At 41.8% G+C, this 21,423-nt stretch overlaps 2 protein-coding genes across 4 annotated transcripts in view; both read right to left on the reverse strand.

Annotated features, from left to right (window-relative positions):
- Positions 1 to 2,196, reverse strand: part of actr6 (actin related protein 6) — a 14,896-nt gene extending 12,700 nt beyond the window's left edge. For all 3 annotated transcript variants that reach the window (XM_079297076.1, XM_079297075.1, XM_079297074.1), the window contains exons 1-2: positions 2,027 to 2,196; positions 1,289 to 1,406 (exon numbers count right to left, since the gene is read on the reverse strand). In XM_079297076.1, coding sequence (XP_079153202.1) covers positions 1,289 to 1,406; positions 2,027 to 2,121 — 213 coding nt within the window. In that variant the 5' untranslated portion in view covers positions 2,122 to 2,196. The remainder of the gene's footprint in view (positions 1 to 1,288; positions 1,407 to 2,026) is intronic.
- A 1,101-nt stretch (positions 2,197 to 3,297) lies between these two features.
- LOC306782145 (protein FAM3C) lies at positions 3,298 to 15,407 on the reverse strand (the record flags this gene model as incomplete). Its single annotated transcript, XM_079275345.1, has 9 exons — positions 3,298 to 3,387; positions 3,985 to 4,111; positions 11,438 to 11,522; positions 11,609 to 11,659; positions 11,727 to 11,785; positions 12,267 to 12,372; positions 12,445 to 12,501; positions 13,508 to 13,600; positions 15,386 to 15,407. 9 exons carry the CDS (start codon positions 15,405 to 15,407, stop codon positions 3,298 to 3,300), a joined length of 690 nt encoding a protein of 229 aa, XP_079131471.1.
- Positions 15,408 to 21,423: the final 6,016 nt, after the last annotated feature.

Raw genomic sequence — 21,423 nt, forward strand, 5'->3', positions numbered from 1 at the left:
AGGATCAACAGGAGGATCAACAAGAGGAACAAGAGGAGGATCAACAGGAGGATCAACAGGAGGATCAACAGGAGGATCAACAAGAGGAGGATCAAGAGGAGGAACAAGAGGAGGATCAACAGGAGGAACAGGAGGAGGATCAAGAGGAGGAACAAGAGGAGGATCAACAGGAGGAACAAGAGGAGGATCAAGAGGATCAACAGGAGGAACAAGAGGAGGAACAAGAGGAGGAACAAGAGGAACAAGAGGAGGATCAACAGGAGGAACAAGAGGAGGAACAACAGGAGGAACAACAGGATCAACAGGAGGATCAACAGGAGGAACAAGAGGAGGAACAAGAGGAACAAGAGGAGGATCAACAGGAGGAACAAGAGGAGGAACAACAGGAGGAACAACAGGATCAACAGGAGGAACAAGAGGAGGAACAAGAGGAGGAACAAGAGGAGGATCAACAGGAGGAACAAGAGGAGGATCAACAGGAGGAACAAGAGGAGGATCAAGAGGAGGATCAACAGGAGGAACAAGAGGAGGAACAAGAGGATCAACAGGAGGATCAACAGGAGGAACAAGAGGAGGAACAAGAGGAGGATCAACAGGAGGAACAAGAGGAGGATCAACAGGAGGAACAAGAGGAGGATCAACAGGAGGAACAAGAGGAGGATCAACAGGAGGATCAACAGGAGGATCAACAGGAGGAGGATCAACAGGAGGATCAACAGGAGGATCAACAGGAGGATCAACAAGAGGAGGATCAAGAGGAGGAACAAGAGGAGGATCAACAGGAGGAACAGGAGGAGGATCAAGAGGAGGAACAAGAGGAGGATCAACAGGAGGAACAAGAGGAGGATCAAGAGGATCAACAGGAGGAACAAGAGGAGGATCAAGAGGATCAACAGGAGGAACAAGAGGAGGCACAAGAGGAGGAACAAGAGGATCAACAGGAGGAACAAGAGGAGGAACAAGAGGATCAACAGGAGGAACAAGAGGAGGAACAAGAGGAGGAACAAGAGGAGGAACAAGAGGAACAAGAGGAGGATCAACAGGAGGAACAAGAGGAGGAACAACAGGAGGAACAAGAGGATGAACAAGAGGATCAACAGGAGGAACAAGAGGAGGAACAAGAGGATCAACAGGAGGAACAAGAGGAGGAACAAGAGGCTCAACAGGAGGAACAAGAGGAGGCACAGAATATCTGAGACCAGTACAGATACACACTCCCCCTCCCTCCCTCCTTCCTTCCTTCACTCACACCTTCCTTCCATCACTCCTTCACTCCCTCCCTCCTTACCTTCTGGAAGGGGAGGATGAAGAAGAGTCCTGAAGGGTCTTTGATCTCATCCATCTGATTGGCTGTGAAGGTTTTTAATCTGGACGTCTTGGAGCGAAACTGACAGTTTGGGATGATGCTGAGAAACAGAAGGTCACAGTAATTATTATTATATTATATATTATCATAATAATAATTATTATTATTATTGTTATAAGCAGTGATGTTTAAAAACAGCTGTAAGTGACTAGAAAACTCTAAAGGACCAATGTTTCAATGATCAGCTGTAAACAGGAAGTTATTTAATAAAGATGAATAAACATTAATTATGTTACTTTATGAGCCGTTGTGTAAACGTGTCATTCTCAAAGACAAATAAATGAAATATAAATGGTGGTTCTGATGATGTGGATTATAGATAGAAATATATTAAAATATAATAAATAATTAAATAATTAAAATACAATAATTAAATAAAATATAATAAAATTAAATAAAAAAAGAATTACAATGAAAATATAAAAAAAAAATACTAATTTGAAATGTAAAACGTAATGAACCTGTTGAAAAAGAAGACTATTTGATTGAAAGGGTTCACAGTATTATGAAATAAAAATACAAATGACGTCATTAATCGAAACCTTCTCGGCCCAGAGTTTCATATTTAATATGTATTCATGTTCATTAAACAGACTGGTTTTTCAACGTTTATTAGCATTAGCATCAACATTAGCCTTTGCCAACACAACGTGACGTCACCTGACTGCCTCCTGGCTGTAGCCGATCTTCGCGGTACAGGCTCCGTTATCCAGAACTAACGTCGCCATTTCATTCTTTGGACGAACCGAGTTCATTCAGCAGTTACTGAAGAGAAAACGCGCTTCTACACGTTGAGAACGCGACACTCCGCCATTAACACGTCTCGTCTGTTTCCGGCAGACTTCACGCTCTCACGCAGCCAATCAGGTCTTCTCCGTTTTTTCCTGCATGCTCACTGGCGGCTGGTGTAGCCAATCAGATACGCGGTTTAGGGTCCGTTCAGAATAATGTTCGGGTGGAAACAGGTCTCGTCTCCTTCTATTCCTCTGCAAAAATCTATTTTCTAATTATTTAGACATTAAATTAAATACATACATTAAATGCACATATGATATATTGTATAGAATACATACATAATATAACATACATTTTATCTAAATAAATAAAAAATTAGGGAGATTTATATACAACTATATAGAATACATAAGTCATTTCATAACATCATTTCTTAATCACTAGGCATAGATCATATATATAATGTATATAATGTATAATACACATACATAATATATATTAATGAGGACACCAGTATGATACATGTAAATGCAGAATTGTATAATTTAAATCATCTTTTAAAGAAGTGGACGTCGTGTATCACGGATCAAAACTTTCACTGTGTTTGAGGACATTTGTTTCATTGATTATTGGCAAAAAGAAAACATTTGACTTTGTTGTTGTTGACGCCCTCCCCTCTGCCACCGCCGATCCTTTACACATATTTCATATAGACATGAAAAGACACCAGAACAAATATTACAGGAAGCTTTCAAAATGTTACGCAGGTTATTTCTTTCTTTTTTACACATTATGAATATATGAGATTTATAGTTTTACATGTTAAAGAGCATAATAAGTATTTCCCACAGACAAAACTAAGTTTTAGAAAAGTTTTAAAAATCATATTTTTGTAGAAAAACACAACCGGTAAAATAAAAGGATATTCTTTTAAAAAAAGGACAAACAACATTGTGGGGTGAATCCTCATCTCTGATTGGCTCTTCTTGCCCAGAGAAGACATGTGACCGATCCTGATGAATCATTCAGACTAAACTAAGAACGGATGAATGCACTGTTGGTTGTGAGTCGACGACGGTTATCAAAGGATGGAATGATTCCGTTTCTTCATTTCCAACATCTGATTCTGATTGTTAAATATTAAAGCTGAAAGGTCCTCTGACTGAAGTCTCAACACGTCGTGTTCCTCCTTCGGGTCACTCCAGCTTTCTGGGGATGCATCCTCGCATCTCGATGAGCTCGGGCCAGCCGTCGTATTTATTCTTTGCGCCGTCGCTCTTCATGTACTGAAACAGAAAACGTCCGTTTGTGTCGATTCATCGAGAGAGAAACGTTCTCTGCTTCTCTCTCTTATTGGTCTTCATATATTTCATGTGTGACAGTAAAGTGATTGTAGTTCAGCTTTGGACTGTTGGCTGATTAAAGCAAGCAGCAGGAAATGAATATCAACACTTTTTATTAAGAACATAATCGTCAAATCAATGGATAATGAAAGTCAGTGACTTTCAGCCGTATTACTCTTAACAACAGTTCAATATCTCTCGCTCCGACTCATGGCTGTACTTAGCTTAGCATAGTTAGCTTAGCACCGTGGCTGGTTGAACAGGTTATATGTGGTTTGTTTATGACAGACGTCGCAGCGTGACGTTAAGCAGAAACCTTCCTGTGACTCCTCAACATCTCGTCTGTTTGAAAACTTTAGAGATGAAATCAAACGTCATTGATCCGAGGGAGACGAAGTCAGAAATCACTGAATATAAACGACGACACTCAATAAGGTACAAAAGCCGAATGAAGAGTAAACAAAGAGACAATATGAGTTTGAGTGGTGAACCCAGAGAAGATGAATCACTATGAAGGACAGGAGAAGGATCCGTTGTTACCTTCTCTAAGCTGATCTGCACTGACGCTCCTTTCCCACCAACAAACACCCAATTATCCCTGAAGCCCAGAGACCTCACAGCAGAGCTGCCCAGCTCAGAGATCAGCTGCCTCGCCTCCTCAGTCAACCTGATCAACACACAGGAGGGTCAATCCACAGCAACACACAGCAACACGCAGCAACACACAGCAACACACAGCAATACACACCAACACACAGGAGGGTCAATCCACAGCAACACACAGCAACACACACAGCAACACACACAGCAACACACAGCAACACACAGCAACACACAGCAACACACACAGCAACACACAGCAACACACAGCAACACACACAGCAACACACAGCAACACACACAGCAACACACAGCAACACACACAGCAACACACAGCAATACACACAGCAACACACAGCAATACACAGCAACACACACAGCAACACACAGCAACACACAGCAACACACAGCAACACACACAGCAACACACACAGCAACACACAGCAACACACACAGCAACACACAGCAATACACACAGCAACACACACAGCAACACACACAGCAACACACAGAAACACACACCAACACACAGGAGGGTCAATACACAGCAACACACAGCAACACACAGCAACACACACAGCAACACACACAGCAACACACAGCAACACACACAGCAACACACAGCAATACACACAGCAACACACACAGCAACACACACAGCAACACACAGAAACACACACCAACACACAGGAGGGTCAATACACAGCAACACACAGCAACACACAGCAACACACACAGCAACACACAGCAACACACAGAAACACACAGCAACACGCAGCAACACACAGCAACACACACAGCAACACACAGAAACACACAGCAACACACAGCAACACACACAGCAACACACAGCAACACACAGAAACACACACCAACACACAGGAGGGTCAATACACAGCAACACACAGCAACACACAGCAACACACACAGCAACACACAGCAACACACAGCAACACGCAGCAACACACAGCAACACACAGCAATACACACCAACACACAGGAGGGTCAATACACAGCAACACACAGCAACACACAGCAACACACACAGCAACACACACAGCAACACACACAGCAACACACACAGCAACACACAGCAACACACAGCAACACACAGCAACACACAGCAACACACAGCAACACACAGGAGGGTCAATACACAGCAACACACAGCAACACACAGCAATACACAGCAACACACAGCAACACACAGCAACACACAGCAACACACAGCAACACACAGGAGGGTCAATACACAGCAACACACAGCAACACACAGCAACACACAGCAACACACAGCAACACACAGGAGGGTCAATACACAGCAACACACAGCAACACACAGCAACACACACAGCAACACACACAGCAACACACACAGCAACACACAGCAACACACAGCAACACACAGCAACACACAGCAACACACAGCAACACACAGGAGGGTCAATACACAGCAACACACAGCAACACACAGCAATACACAGCAACACACAGCAACACACAGCAACACACAGCAACACACAGCAACACACAGGAGGGTCAATACACAGCAACACACAGCAACACACAGCAATACACAGCAATACACAGCAATACACACCAACACACAGGAGGGTCAATACACAGCAACACACAGCAACACACAGCAACACACAGCAACACACAGGAGGGTCAATCCACAGCAACACACAGCAATACACACCAACACACAGGAGGGTCAATCCACAGCAACACACAGCAACACACAGCAACACACAGCAACACACAGGAGGGTCAATCCACAGCAACACACAGCAATACACACCAACACACAGGAGGGTCAATCCACAGCAACACACAGCAACACACAGCAACACACAGCAACACACAGCAATACACACCAACACACAGAAGGGTCAATCCACAGCAACACACAGCAACACACAGCAACACACAGCAACACACAGCAATACACACCAACACACAGAAGGGTCAATCCACAGCAACACACAGCAACACACAGCAACACACAGCAACACACACCAACACACAGGAGGGTCAATACACAGCAACACACACAGCAACACACACAGCAACACACACAGCAACACACAGCAACACACAGGAGGGTCAATACACAGCAACACACAGCAACACACAGCAACACACACAGCAACACACAGCAACACACAGCAACACACAGGAGGGTCAATACACAGCAACACACAGCAACACACACAGCAACACACACAGCAACACACAGCAACACACAGCAACACATGCAGCAACACACAGCAACACACACAGCAACACACAGCAACACACACAGCAACACACACAGCAACACACACAGCAACACACAGCAACACACACAGCAACACACAGCAACACACAGCAACACACAGCAACACACAGCAACACACACAGCAATACACAGCAACACACACAGCAACACACAGCAACACACACAGCAACACACAGCAACACACAGCAACACACAGGAGGGTCAATCCACAGCAACACACAGTAACACACACAGCAACACACAGCAACACACAGCAACACACAGGAGGGTCAATACACAGCAACACACAGCAACACACAGCAACACACACAGCAACACACAGCAACACACAGCAACACACAGGAGGGTCAATACACAGCAACACACAGCAACACACACAGCAACACACACAGCAACACATGCAGCAACACACAGCAACACACACAGCAACACACAGCAACACACACAGCAACACACAGCAACACACACAGCAACACACAGCAACACACACAGCAACACACAGCAACACACACAGCAACACACAGCAACACACAGCAACACACACAGCAATACACAGCAACACACACAGCAACACACAGCAACACACACAGCAACACACAGCAACACACACAGCAACACACAGCAACACACACAGCAACACACACAGCAACACACAGCAACACACAGCAACACACGCAGCAACACACAGCAACACACAGCAACACACACAGCAACACACAGCAACACACAGCAACACACAGCAACACACACAGCAACACACAGCAACACACAGCAACACACACAGCAACACACAGCAACACACAGCAACACACACAGCAACACACACAGCAACACACACAGCAACACACAGCAACACACACAGCAACACACAGCAACACACACAGCAACACACAGCAACACACACAGCAACACACAGCAACACACACAGCAACACACACAGCAACACACACAGCAACACACAGCAACACACACAGCAACACACAGCAACACACACAGCAACACACAGCAACACACAGCAACACACAGGAGGGTCAATACACAGCAACACACAGCAACACACACAGCAACACACACAGCAACACACAGCAACACACAGCAACACACACAGCAACACACAGCAACACACAGCAACACACACAGCAACACACAGCAACACACACAGCAACACACAGCAACACACAGCAACACACAGGAGGGTCAATACACAGCAACACACAGCAACACACACAGCAACACACAGCAACACACAGCAACACACACAGCAACACACAGCAACACACAGCAACACACACAGCAACACACAGCAACACACAGGAGGGTCAATACACAGCAACACACAGCAACACACACAGCAACACACAGCAACACACAGGAGGGTCAATACACAGCAACACACAGCAACACACACAGCAACACACAGCAACACACAGCAACACACAGCAACACACAGCAACACACACAGCAACACACAGCAACACACAGCAACACACAGCAACACACAGCAACACACACAGCAACACACAGCAACATACATCAACACACAGCAATACACACAGCAACACACACCAACACACAGCAAGACACAGCAACACACAGCAACACACACACAGCAACACACACAGCAACACACAGCAACACAGACCGCAACACACAGAAACACACCAACACACACAGCAACACACAGCAACACACACCAACACACACAGCAACACACAGCAACACACACAGCAACACACAGCAACACACACAGCAACACACACAGCAATACACAGCAACACACAGCAATACACACCAACACACACCAACACACAGCAACACACACAGCAACACACACAGCAACACACAGCAACACACACAGCAACACAAAGAAACACACACACACAGCAACACACAGCAACACACACAGCAACACACACAGCAACACACACAGAAACACACACAGCAACACACACAGCAACACACAGCAACACACACAGCAACACACACAGCAACACACAGCAACACACAGGAGGGTCAATACACAGCAACACACAGGAGGGTCAATACACAGCAACACACAGCAACACACAGCAACACACAGAGCAACACACAGCAACACACAGCAACACACAGCAACACACACAGCAACACACAGCAACACACAGCAACACACAGCAACACACACGAATACACAGCAACACACAGCAACACACACAGCAACACACAGCAATACACAGCAACACACAGCAACACACAGCAACACACACCAATACACACAGCAACACACAGCAACACACACCAACACACACCAATACACAGCAACACACACAGCAACACACAGCAATACACAGCAACACACAGCAACACATAGAAACACACAGCAACACTTTATGTATTAATGTATTAATGTATTAATAATGTTAATAATGTTAATACTCTTTATGTATTAATAATGTTAATGTATTAATGACGTTAATGTATTAATAATGTTAATACTCTATGTGTTAATAATGTTAATGTATTAATGACGTTAATGTATTAATAATGTTAATACTCTATGTGTTAATAATGTTAATGTATTAATGACGTTAATGTATTAATAATGTTAATACTCTATGTATTAATAATGTTAATGTATTAATGATGTTAATGTATTAATAATGTTAATACTCTATGTGTTAATAATGTTAATGTATTAATGACGTTAATGTATTAATAATGTTAATACTCTTTATGTGTTAATAATGTTAATGTATTAATGACATTAATGTATTAATAATGTTAATACTCTATGTGTTAATAATGTTCATGTATTAATGACGTTAATGTATTAATAATGTTAATACTCTTTATGTGTTAATAATGTTAATGTATTAATGACGTTAATGTATTAATAATGTTAATACTCTTTATGTGTTAATAATGTTAATGTATTAATGACGTTAATGTATTAATAATGTTAATCATGTTAATACTCTTTATGTATTAATAATGTTAATGTATTAATGACGTTAATGTATTAATAATGTTAATACTCTATGTGTTAATAATGTTAATGTATTAATGACGTTAATGTATTAATAATGTTAATACTCTTTATGTGTTAATAATGTTAATGTATTAATGACATTAATGTATTAATAATGTTAATACTCTTTATGTGTTAATAATGTTCATGTATTAATGACGTTAATGTATTAATAATGTTAATACTCTTTATGTATTAATAATGTTAATGTATTAATGACGTTAATGTATTAATAATGTTAATACTCTTTATGTGTTAATAATGTTAATGTATTAATGACGTTAATGTATTAATAATGTTAATACTCTTTATGTGTTAATAATGTTAATGTATTAATGACGTTAATGTATTAATAATGTTAATACTCTTTATGTGTTAATAATGTTAATGTATTAATGACGTTAATGTATTAATAATGTTAATACTCTTTATGTGTTAATAATGTTAATGTATTAATGATGTTAATGTATTAATAATGTTAATACTCTGTATGTGTTAATAATGTTAATGTATTAATGACGTTAATGTATTAATAATGTTAATACTCTTTATGTGTTAATAATGTTAATGTATTAATGGCGTTAATGTATTAATAATGTTAATACTCTTTATGTGTTAATAATGTTAATGTATTAATGATGTTAATGTATTAATAATGTTAATACTCTTTATGTGTTAATAATGTTAATGTATTAATGACGTTAATGTATTAATAATGTTAATACTCTTTATGTGTTAATAATGTTAATGTATTAATGACGTTAATGTATTAATAATGTTAATACTCTTTATGTGTTAATAATGTTAATCTATTAATGACGTTAATGTATTAATAATGTTAATACTCTTTATGTGTTAATAATGTTAATGTATTAATGACGTTAATGTATTAATAATGTTAATACTCTTTATGTGTTAATAATGTTAATGTATTAATGACGTTAATGTATTAATAATGTTAATACTCTTTATGTGTTAATAATGTTAATGTATTAATGACATTAATGTATTAATAATGTTAATACTCTTTATGTGTTAATAATGTTAATGTATTAATGACATTAATGTCTTAATAATGTTAATACTCTTTATGTGTTAATAATGTTAATGTATTAATGACGTTAATGTATTAATAATGTTAATACTCTTTATGTGTTAATAATGTTAATGTATTAATGACATTAATGTATTAATAATGTTAATACTCTTTATGTGTTAATAATGTTAATGTATTAATGACATTAATGTATTAATAATGTTAATACTCTTTATGTGTTAATAATGTTAATGTATTAATGACATTAATGTATTAATAATGTTAATACTCTTTATGTGTTAATAATGTTAATGTATTAATGACATTAATGTATTAATAATGTTAATACTCTTTATGTGTTAATAATGTTAATGTATTAATGACATTAATGTATTAATAATGTTAATACTCTTTATGTGTTAATAATGTTAATGTATTAATGACATTAATGTATTAATAATGTTAATACTCTTTATGTGTTAATAATGTTAATGTATTAATGACATTAATGTATTAATGACATTAATGTATTAATAATGTTAATACTCTTTATGTGTTAATAATGTTAATGTATTAATGACATTAATGTATTAATAATGTTAATACTCTTTATGTGTTAATAATGTTAATGTATTAATGACATTAATGTATTAATAATGTTAATACTCTTTATGTGTTAATAATGTTAATGTATTAATGACATTAATGTATTAATGACATTAATGTATTAATAATGTTAATACTCTTTATGTGTTAATAATGTTAATGTATTAATGACATTAATGTATTAATAATGTTAATACTCTTTATGTGTTAATAATGTTAATGTATTAATGACATTAATGTATTAATAATGTTAATACTCTTTATGTGTTAATAATGTTAATGTATTAATGACATTAATGTATTAATAATGTTAATACTCTTTATGTGTTAATAATGTTAATGTATTAATGACATTAATGTATTAATAATGTTAATACTCTTTATGTGTTAATAATGTTAATCATCATAATCAATGTTGACATTTTTCTGACAGCAGCAGAAAAGTAGAGGAGATGTTTACTTTGTCGCCGGCTCGTCGTAGGACGCCATCAGCACCACGTTTCCCGTCTCGATGCTCTTCAGGAACTCGATGAGAGGTTTCACATCTGGAACACAAACATCCCGTCAAACTTTGAACTCCTTCTTGGAATCACCTAAAGAACCAGGTGGTAGTAAATCAGTTCCTACGTACCGTCACTATACATGTTAAAGGTACCCGTCTTCATGACTTCTCCGGTTTTACCTGTTGAAGACAGAGACTTTAGAGTAAGAAGCACTGACAGAAGAGATGCAGCTGGTTCAACACTCACCGTTCATTAGGACAATGTTGATTCCTGGTCCAGCGTTGTTCAAGACCGCTCCAAGAACCCTGAGAAGAGTTTGATCGACTGTAACTACCAGCTGGCATCAACACGACAAGAAAGAGCAAACAAATCCAACCAGAGCTGAAGGGGGACCAGAGAGACCCAGAAGGACAAGAGGACCAGTAGGACCAGAATAGCCACAGGACCCAGAAGTACTAGAAGGACCAGAGGAACCAGAAGGATCAGAGTACAAGAAGGACCAAAGGGATCAAAAGGACCAGAGTACAAGAAGGACCAGAGAACCAGGACCAAAAAGACCAGAAGGATCAGAGGACCAGAAGACCAAAAGAACCAGAAGACTAGAAGGACAAGGACAAAAATGACTAAAAGGACAAGACAGACCAGTAGGACCAGAAGAACCAATGGACTAGTGTACCAGATCAGCATCACCAGCTGACTCACGTAAAACATTCAGTGTGAATGCTTCTCACTGAGATAAAAACCAGGAGGTGTTTGAGGAGGAAGTTCTCCGGGCGAAACACCTACAGCTTGTTTTGGAGGCAGATCTTTGCAGGCACGACGTTGGCGGCTCCACTTTGGATGAAGAAGCTGAAGGAATCCACCGGACAGTCTCTGATACTGCACGATCCAGCTGGAGAGGAAACACAGATTAAATCCCCCGTCAGATCAACTTGATCCTGATCAGGTTGAATCCATCACTGACCTTTAGAGGACGTCTTGGGCGTTTCAGATCCTCCAGATAAAGAACGACGCAAATCCTCTGGAACAACAAGAGTTAAACAGATGTTTAGTTCAGTAAACATCTGTCTTCTGAATATCAACGTCTAACCTGCTGACTCGGTCAAAGTTTGTAGTTTCGTCCTTCAAGGTCGGCTCGAATTCAATTCAGTTAAAATAAATCTGCTGCAGCATCAATCACACATTGAGGTTCAGCATCAATCACACATTGAGGTTCAGCATCAATCACACATTGAGGTTCAGCATCAATCACACATTGAGGTTCAGCATCAATCACACATTGAGGTTCAGCATCAATCACACATTGAGGTTCAGCAGCAATCACACATTGAGGTTCAGCATCAATCACACATTGAGGTTCAGCAGCAATCACACATTGAGGTTCAGCATCAATCACACATTGAGGTTCAGCATCAATCACACATTGAGGTTCAGCAGCAATCACACATTGAGGTTCAGCATCAATCACACATTGAGGTTCAGCAGCAATCACACATTGAGGTTCAGCAGCAATCACACATTGAGGTTCAGCATCAATCACACATTGAGGTTCAGCTGAAGCCCATATCTACTTCTGAGTTCATCCAATTAAAAGTGAGAATCTTCCAAAGTAGGAAGTAAGTCTTTATGAAGTTTCCTGTTTTCACCAAGATCATCTCTTCTATGTTGAACTAGAAAATGCATCTTTGTGCAGACGATACTGTATTATAGGGATGATGTAACCAAGTACATTTACTCAAGCACAGTACAAATTTGAGGTACTTTTACTGACTTCAGTACTTTCTTGTCCTCCACTACATCTCAGAGGTACATATTGTATTTTTGTGTCTTTCTGAAGGAGTTGCAGCTGAACTGACATTATTTAAGCAGAGTACATGAAGTCTGATTAATTTAACTTCCACTGGTCGTATCAAAGAAGATACTACAAAGATACGATGTAGTAAATGTACATTATCAAAACAATCAGAAAAATGTCTCCAATAAGAACACATTGACAGCAGAACTCAGGACTGAGCTGTCAAAAGTACCTTTGAAAGCTTTGGATGGGCTGCTGATTTTCTGCAGGATTAGAGCCATGACAACAGCCGCTATCACCAAAACCAGCATGATCCATAAAACCTCTGCAGGAGACAGAGACAAACGGAGACAAACAGAGACAAACGGAGACAAACGGAGACAGAGACAAACAGAGACACGGGGAGACAAACAGACAGAGACAAACGGAGATAAACAGAGACAAACAGAGACAAACAGAGACAAACGGAGACAGAGACAAACAGAGACACGGGGAGACAAACGGACAGAGACAAACGGAGACAAACGGAGACAAACGGAGACAGAGACAAGGGGAGACAGAGACAAACGGAGACAGAGACAAACAAAGACAAAGGGAGACAAACGGAGACAGAGACAAGGGGAGACAGAGACAAAGAGAGACAAACGGAGACAGAGACAAGGGGAGACAAACAGAGACAAACGGAGACAAGGGGAGACAAACGGAGACAGAGACAAGGGGAGACAAACAGAGACAAAGAGAGACAAACGGAGACAGAGACAAGGGGAGACAGAGACAAACGGAGACAGAAACAAACAAAGACAAAGGGAGACAAACGGAGACAGAGACAAGGGGAGACAGAGACAAAGAGAGACAAACGGAGACAGAGACAAGGGGAGACAAAGAGAGACAAACGGAGACAAGGGGAGACAAACGGAGACAGAGACAAGGGGAGACACCAAACATCAGACTGCAGCTCCACCAGTCGGCCCAGATGTCAACAGAACGGAGGAGCTCAGAGACTCCAGTCGAACCGGTTTCGTGAGTTTCAAATGAGTATGTTGGATATAAATTCGTGCTGGGCCGCGATTAAAATATTTAATCGCGATTCATCGCATGGATTTTTTGTCCCCCATTGTTATGGCAAAGTTCAATAATGAATTATAAAGTAGTGCACTTTTATTTTAAAGTACTGCTGTATGAACAAAAGGGCAATAACATTTGGTTCACGAGATGCAGCATGTTTCATACTTAATGTGAATATAATTCATACTTTGTTGGCATCTTATTCTGAAAACCGGATGTTGGTCTGAAGAAACCGGAAGTTGTCTCACGTTAATGTTTCCGCTAACTTTCAAAGTGCTTCGCTCCGATCTGTGCGTTTGAATGAGTTTACGGTGAATGTCAGCGTAGAGCTGCACTAACATGTGAGTGTCTGAGTGGACCAGCGATGTCCAGCTCACTACAGGATGTTTGCTGCTTTGATCCACTGCTCTTGTCATCTTGTTGTTGTTATGTCTATGTATTGTCTCTTGTCTTTCAATTTAAAAAAAAAGAAGAAATTTATAATAAATTTAAAAAATGCGTTAACGCGCGCTAAAATAATTGCCGGCGTTAATTAATGAATGCGTTCACGCAAAATGAACGCGTTAACTTGCCCAGCACTCATATAAATACATGAAGAAGAGAGAGAAGATCTTCTTCTTTCTTGTGAGACAATACTGAATAGTTTGACCTGGTAAAAATATGAATTGTCTATTATTATTATATATATATTCCTGTATTATCGTCTATTTTACACTTTTTGTATCGTCTTGAGTTTTGTTTCTATTTTCTTTACTTTCCTGAAAACAAAGTTAAAGTTATGTGGAGACTTCATCAGTTAAATTAATGTGAATTTCACGACTTTCTTAAAACACATTTATACATTGTTCACATATAACTGAAATAAATTGAACTGTGACGCTATGTCAACACGACACCGATCATCATTCCTCATCATTAAATCAAATACTAAAACATATATTTAGATGACAACAAGAAAGTATGACACTCCATGTGTTTATTAGTAACAATCAATAAGGAAGTAACCTCGTTATAAAACACACACACACGGACACAGAAAACTTACTTCCTTTGAATCGTATTGCCATTTTTGTTCTTCCTGTTAAAAAAAGAGCAGGCCAGAGTACTTCAATCACACAGAACGGGAGCAACTGACAATCTTTTTGTCTGAAGGTATGAATTCAGATCACTGAAACCGTTTATGGTCAAATCTTCACTTTGGAGTGACTTCAGTTATCAGATCTGTCACTTGACAAATGGATTAATTTACTTAGTTTCAGCTCGAGTTGCAACACAAGTGAAAATACAAATGAAAAGTTGGTGTTGATCATTTTCCATAAAATATCTACAAAATTAAAGCCATCATTTCTCAGAGCTGAAAGTAACAGTCGTTTCTTCCAACGAACACAAAGATATTCAGTTTACCATCGAATAACTTTACAACATATCTATCTAGATCTATAGATATCTATAGATCTAGATAGATATATAGATAGTACAGATATAACGATGTAAAACAGAGACAAGAGGAAACACACGAGAAGCTGGAAACAGAAAACATTTGACAAAATGACTCAAATGAATAATTGATAAAGTAGTTACAGATTGATTTTCTGCTGAATAATAGTACATTTGAAGTAAAGTAGTCAGTAAAATGTACCTCAGAAGTGTCAGAAATAAAACCTGCCGATCCTGTTCCACCTGCTGCACCCGGAGAGTCCACATCGCTCACCTGGTGACGAGGTCACAATGTGAATGATTCATAGATAAGTTATATTATGAAAGGTAAACATGCAGCCCTGAAGGTAAATGTTTACTCATGAACAAGTTCTTCATCTGGGTTTTAATCTGTTTAAAATATAAAATAGAAGAGCATCATGCTGATTTATAAGAGTTATTCAACTAATTACTTCATGATAACTTACTTTCATGGATGGATCACTGAACAGGCTCAGGGGCCCCTCTGGACTTCAACTGCAAAATATCACTTGAAGAGACAAGAACCAACCAGGAAAAGACACAAAACAACCACAAAGAGACTCAAACCAACCACAAAGAGACTCAAAACAACCACAAAGAGACTCAAAACAACCACAAAAAGACTCAAAACAACCAAAACAACCACAAAGAGACTCAACACAACCACAAGAAGACTCAAAACAACCACAAAGACTCAAAACAACCACAAAAAGACTCAAAACAACCACAAAGAGACTCAAAACAACCACAAAAAGACTCGAAACAACCAAAACAACCACAAAGAGACTCAAAACAACCACAAAGAGACTCAAACCAACCACAAAGAGACTCAGAACAACCACAAAAAGACTCAAAACAACCAAAACAACCACAAAGAGACTCAACACAACCACATGAAGACTCAAAACAACCACAAAGACTCAAAACAACCACAAAAAGACTCAAAACAACCACAAAAAGACTCAAAACAACCACAAAGAGACTCAAAACCACAAAAAGACTCAAAACCACAAAAAGACTCAAAACAACCACAAAAAGACTCAAAACAACCACAAAAAGACTCAAAACAACCACAAAAAGACTCAAAACAACCACAAAGAGACACAAAACAACCACAAAAAGACTCAACACAACCACAAAAAGACTCAAAACAACTACAAAGAGACTCAAAACAACCACAAAAAGACTCAAAACAACTACAAAGAGACTCAAAACAACCACAAAGAGACACAAAACAACCACAAAAAGACTCAAAACAACCACAAAGAGACGCAAAACAACCACAAAAAGACTCAAAACAACCACAAAGAGACTCAAAACAACCACAAAAGACTCAAAACAACCACAAAGAGACACAAAACTACATATTTTGTTGCTGAGCTGAAACTCAAACACATTTGGAAAAACAAACTGCAGCAGCAGCTGAAACAATCGTGTGACTTTTAGAGAGATTATCGTCAGTGTTTCATTGACATTCTGCCCTCGGCTTCATCACCATCTCATCACACTCCTCCCGGTGACGACTGGACATTTACAGTTATGGAGAGCAGCTTCACTTTAGAACAGCTTATTGATCTGAACCAGCAGCAGTAGATCTCATCTCATTTCTGATGCATTGATGCTGATCCACACTTTGTCATTTAACCATCACATCAATGTGAGTTCTGGTTCATTTACTGGAAGCTATGACATCAGACACTCCTTTAGAAAATACATTCACAGACAGACGGATGGACTTTGGTCTGCAGACTCAACACTGCTCTTTATGTTTCAGACACATTCAGAGTTTAGCTTTTCTGTCACACTTATTGTGCAAAAATGTTGTTTTCTGGAGCTTTCTGCTGAAGCCTAAAAAATCAAACGTGATTGACTGAGCACACAGCCTTGAGGGGCCCTGTGCTCAGCGTGATGCTGCTCGAGGTGTTGTTGCCGACACGTACCGCGTGTGGCCTCTCGCTGAGGAAGTCCAGCAGCCAGTTACACAGCGAGGTGTTGAGCCCCAGCTGCTCAAGTTTGAAGATGAGTTTTTGTGGGATTATGGTGTTGAATGCTGAACTAAAGTCTATGAACAGCATTCTCACATATGAGTCTTTTGAGTCCAGATGGGTGAGGGCTGGGTGGAGAGCAGAGCAGATTGCATCCTCCGTGGACCGCTTGGCACGGTATGCAAACTGGAAAGGGTCCAGGGTGGGGTGGGGGGGGGGGGGGGAATGGATTTGATGTGTCACATGACGAGCCGTTCAAAGCACTTCATGATTATGGGGGTCAGTGCCACCGGACGGTAGTCATTATAGCAGGACGGAGTGGGTTTCTTTGGCACAGGTATGATGGTGGCCTTGAAGCATGATGGAACAACAGCTTGTCTCAGAGAAGTATTAAAGACATCCGTGAAGACATCCTTAAGCTCCTCTGCAGTCCTTCAACACGCGACCAGGGATGTTGTCTGGACCTGTTGCCTTGCGGGTGTTGATCGTGGAGAGTGTCCTCTTCACGCTGGCAGCAGACAGGCACAGAGCCTGGTCGTGGGGAGGGGGCGGAGTCTTGTGTGAACGTGTGGGGAGGGGGCGGAGTCTTGTGTGAACGTGTGGGGAGGGGGCGGAGTCTTGTGTGGACGTGTGGGGAGGGGGCGGAGTCTTGTGTGAACGTGTGGGGAGGGGGCGGAGTCTTGTGTGGACGTGTGGGGAGGGGGCGGAGTCTTGTGTGGACGTGTGGGGAGGGGGCGGAGTCTTGTGTGAACGTGTGGGGAGGGGGCGGAGTCTTGTGTGGACGTGTGGGGAGGGGGCGGAGTCTTGTGTGAACGTGTGGGGAGGGGCGGAGTCTTGTGTGGACGTGTGGGGAGGGGGCGGAGTCTTGTGTGGACGTGTGGGGAGGGGGCGGAGTCTTGTGTGAACGTGTGGGGAGGGGGCGGGGTCTTGTGTGGACGTGTGGGGAGGGGGCGGAGTCTTGTGTGGACGTGTGGGGAGGGGGCGGGGTCTTGTGTGGACGTGTGGGGAGGGGGCGGAGTCTTGTGTGGACGTGTGGGGAGGGGGCGGGGTCTTGTGTGGACGTGTGGGGAGGGGGCGGAGTCTTGTGTGGACGTGTGGGGAGGGGGCGGGGTCTTGTGTGGACGTGTGGGGAGGGGGCGGAGTCTTGTGTGGACGTGTGGGGAGGGGGCGGGGTCTTGTGTGGACGTGTGGGGAGGGGGCGGAGTCTTGTGTGGACGTGTGGGAGGGGGCGGAGTCTTGTGTGGACGTGTGGGGAGGGGGCGGGGTCTTGTGTGGACGTGTGGGGAGGGGGCGGGGTCTTGTGTGGATGTGTGGGGAGGGGGCGGAGTCTTGTGTGGACGTGTGGGGAGGGGGCGGAGTCTTGTGTGGACGTGTGGGGAGGGGGCGGAGTCTTGTGCAGCCGTGTGGGGAGGGGGCGGGGTCTTGTGTGGACGTGTGGGGAGGGGGCGGAGTCTTGTGTGGATGTGTGGGGAGGGGGCGGAGTCTTGTGTGGACGTGTGGGGAGGGGGCGGGTCTTGTGTGGACGTGTGGGGAGGGGGCGGAGTCTTGTGTGGGCGTGTGGGGAGGGGGCGGAGTCTTGTGTGGACGTGTGGGGGAGGGGGAGGAGTCTTGTGTGGACGTGTGGGGAGGGGGCGGAGTCGTGTGGGGAGGGGGCGGAGTCTTGTGTGGACGTGTGCTGTTTTGTGTTTCAAACCGTGCAAAGAAGCTGTTGAGGTTGTTTAGCAGAGAGATGTTGCTGCCGCAGATCTGTGGCACGGGTTTGTAGTCCGTAAGGGTCTGAATGCTCTGCCACAGGCTCCGTGTATCTCTGCTGTCTTCAGAGCGACTGGTTATCTTCTTCCAGTATTCCTGTTTTGCGTTCCTGATGCGGTGGGACGGGTCGGCTCTCGCTCTTCTCGGGCCAGTTTCATCCCCGGCTCTGAAGGCGTTGTTTCTGGCCCTCAGCAGCCGATGCACTTCCCCTGTCAGCCATGGCTTCTGGTTAGCCCGATGATGATGTTTTTTATATGAGTCACATCATCAATGCACTTACTAATGTAAGAAGCAACAGTGTCTGTGCACTCCTCAATGTCTGTGTGGTTGTTGTGTGTGGCTGCCTGCTTCAACATTCCCCAGTCTGTCGTGTCAAAGCAGTCTTGGAGAGCGGAGGAGGCCCCTCTGGCCACACCTGCTTCAGAACCGGTCTGGTGACTTCCACCAATCAGGGTTTGTGTTGAAAAGCAGACTTCTGTTCGTCTGTCTGGCTCTTAAATAACTTGAGTTCATTGTGAATAATCTTCACACACAGTTCACATCTTTACCCTCAACGATCAGAAATCAATCAGCCTCGTTTATTTGAAACACAAATGACAAATTTCCTTTTTTATTTAAATAAACGGAATCATTTAGTTTGACAAAATGAAACTCTTTAAGAGAAACAGCGAATCTTCACGACAGAATCAAACGGAAGAATTTGGGGCATTTTTGCTTCAAACGACTAGAAATAAAATGAAACTAAATGATTGTTGATGTCTATTAATGTTGCTCAACATGAATCTCTTTACTTCATGTCTGTGTGAGATAAACATATCGTTTGTTTTCATAGAGCGTCACTTTAAATGTTGCCACCACAAGGAACTGTGGGTCGGCATCCTCTCCTTTCCTTTGGTAAAGGAAGGTCCAGTGTTTCCTATGCTAAAGGAGATAAGGAAGGAAGCATCAAACCACCTTTCCTCAGCATTTATTGATAACCCTGATAACTCAGATAAGGTAACATTTGACTTATTAACAATTATGAATACTTTATTTAAATACAGGAAACATCTATGAGCATGTTGTTTCCACCTGAAGACTTAAAGCTCACGAACACACCGAAGTCAGGAGACCCACATCAGAGCAGCACCTCAACGCACCATAAGGGCCAAAGCATGAAAGTGGAGAAAATATGAAAATAAAGCAAACAACACCAACAGAGACAAACATCGTGATCAGGAAACGTTTTAATCTCATGTCGCACAAACGAGAGAAAGAGAAAAGTTCACTTCAGTCTTTGTTTGGAGGAAAAAGTTTAAATCTCAGACATCTGTCCAACATTCAGAAGAGCAGGAAGTGACATCACAAGAGGAAGAAACGCAGCTCGGGCTGCCGTCACCTCTTAAATAAAAACAATACAAAAATAACTTCTTGTAAATAAATACAAAACACTGGGAGGAGCCCAAAAAGAAACACTTGAACGCACATCAGAGTTTCTTTATGGATCTGGTTCCTCCTCCTTTGTTTAGGCTCCAGGTCCAAAGTGGTCTACGCCCCAGGTCAGTCTACGTACGGTGGTGGTCTACGCCCCAGGTCAGTCTACGTACGGTGGTGGTCTACGCCCCAGGTCAGTCTACGTACGGTGGTGGTCTACGCCCCAGGTCAGTCTACGTACGGTGGTGGTCTACGCCCCAGGTCAGTCTACGTACGGTGGTGGTCTACGCCCCAGGTCAGTCTACGTACGGTGGTGGTCTACGCCCCAGGTCAGTCTACGTACGGTGGTGGTCTACGCCCCAGGTCAGTCTACGTACGGTGGTGGATTTTTTCGGTCACGAACGTGTGAAATATTAAAGTTCAGGATGAACAAACTCCGCCTCCTCCGCCTCAGAAGGAGCCCTGCCAACACAAA

The sequence above is a fragment of the Melanostigma gelatinosum genome (genome assembly GCF_949748355.1).
Source record: "Melanostigma gelatinosum genome assembly, chromosome: 1".
Classification (NCBI taxonomy): Eukaryota; Metazoa; Chordata; class Actinopteri; order Perciformes; family Zoarcidae; genus Melanostigma; species Melanostigma gelatinosum.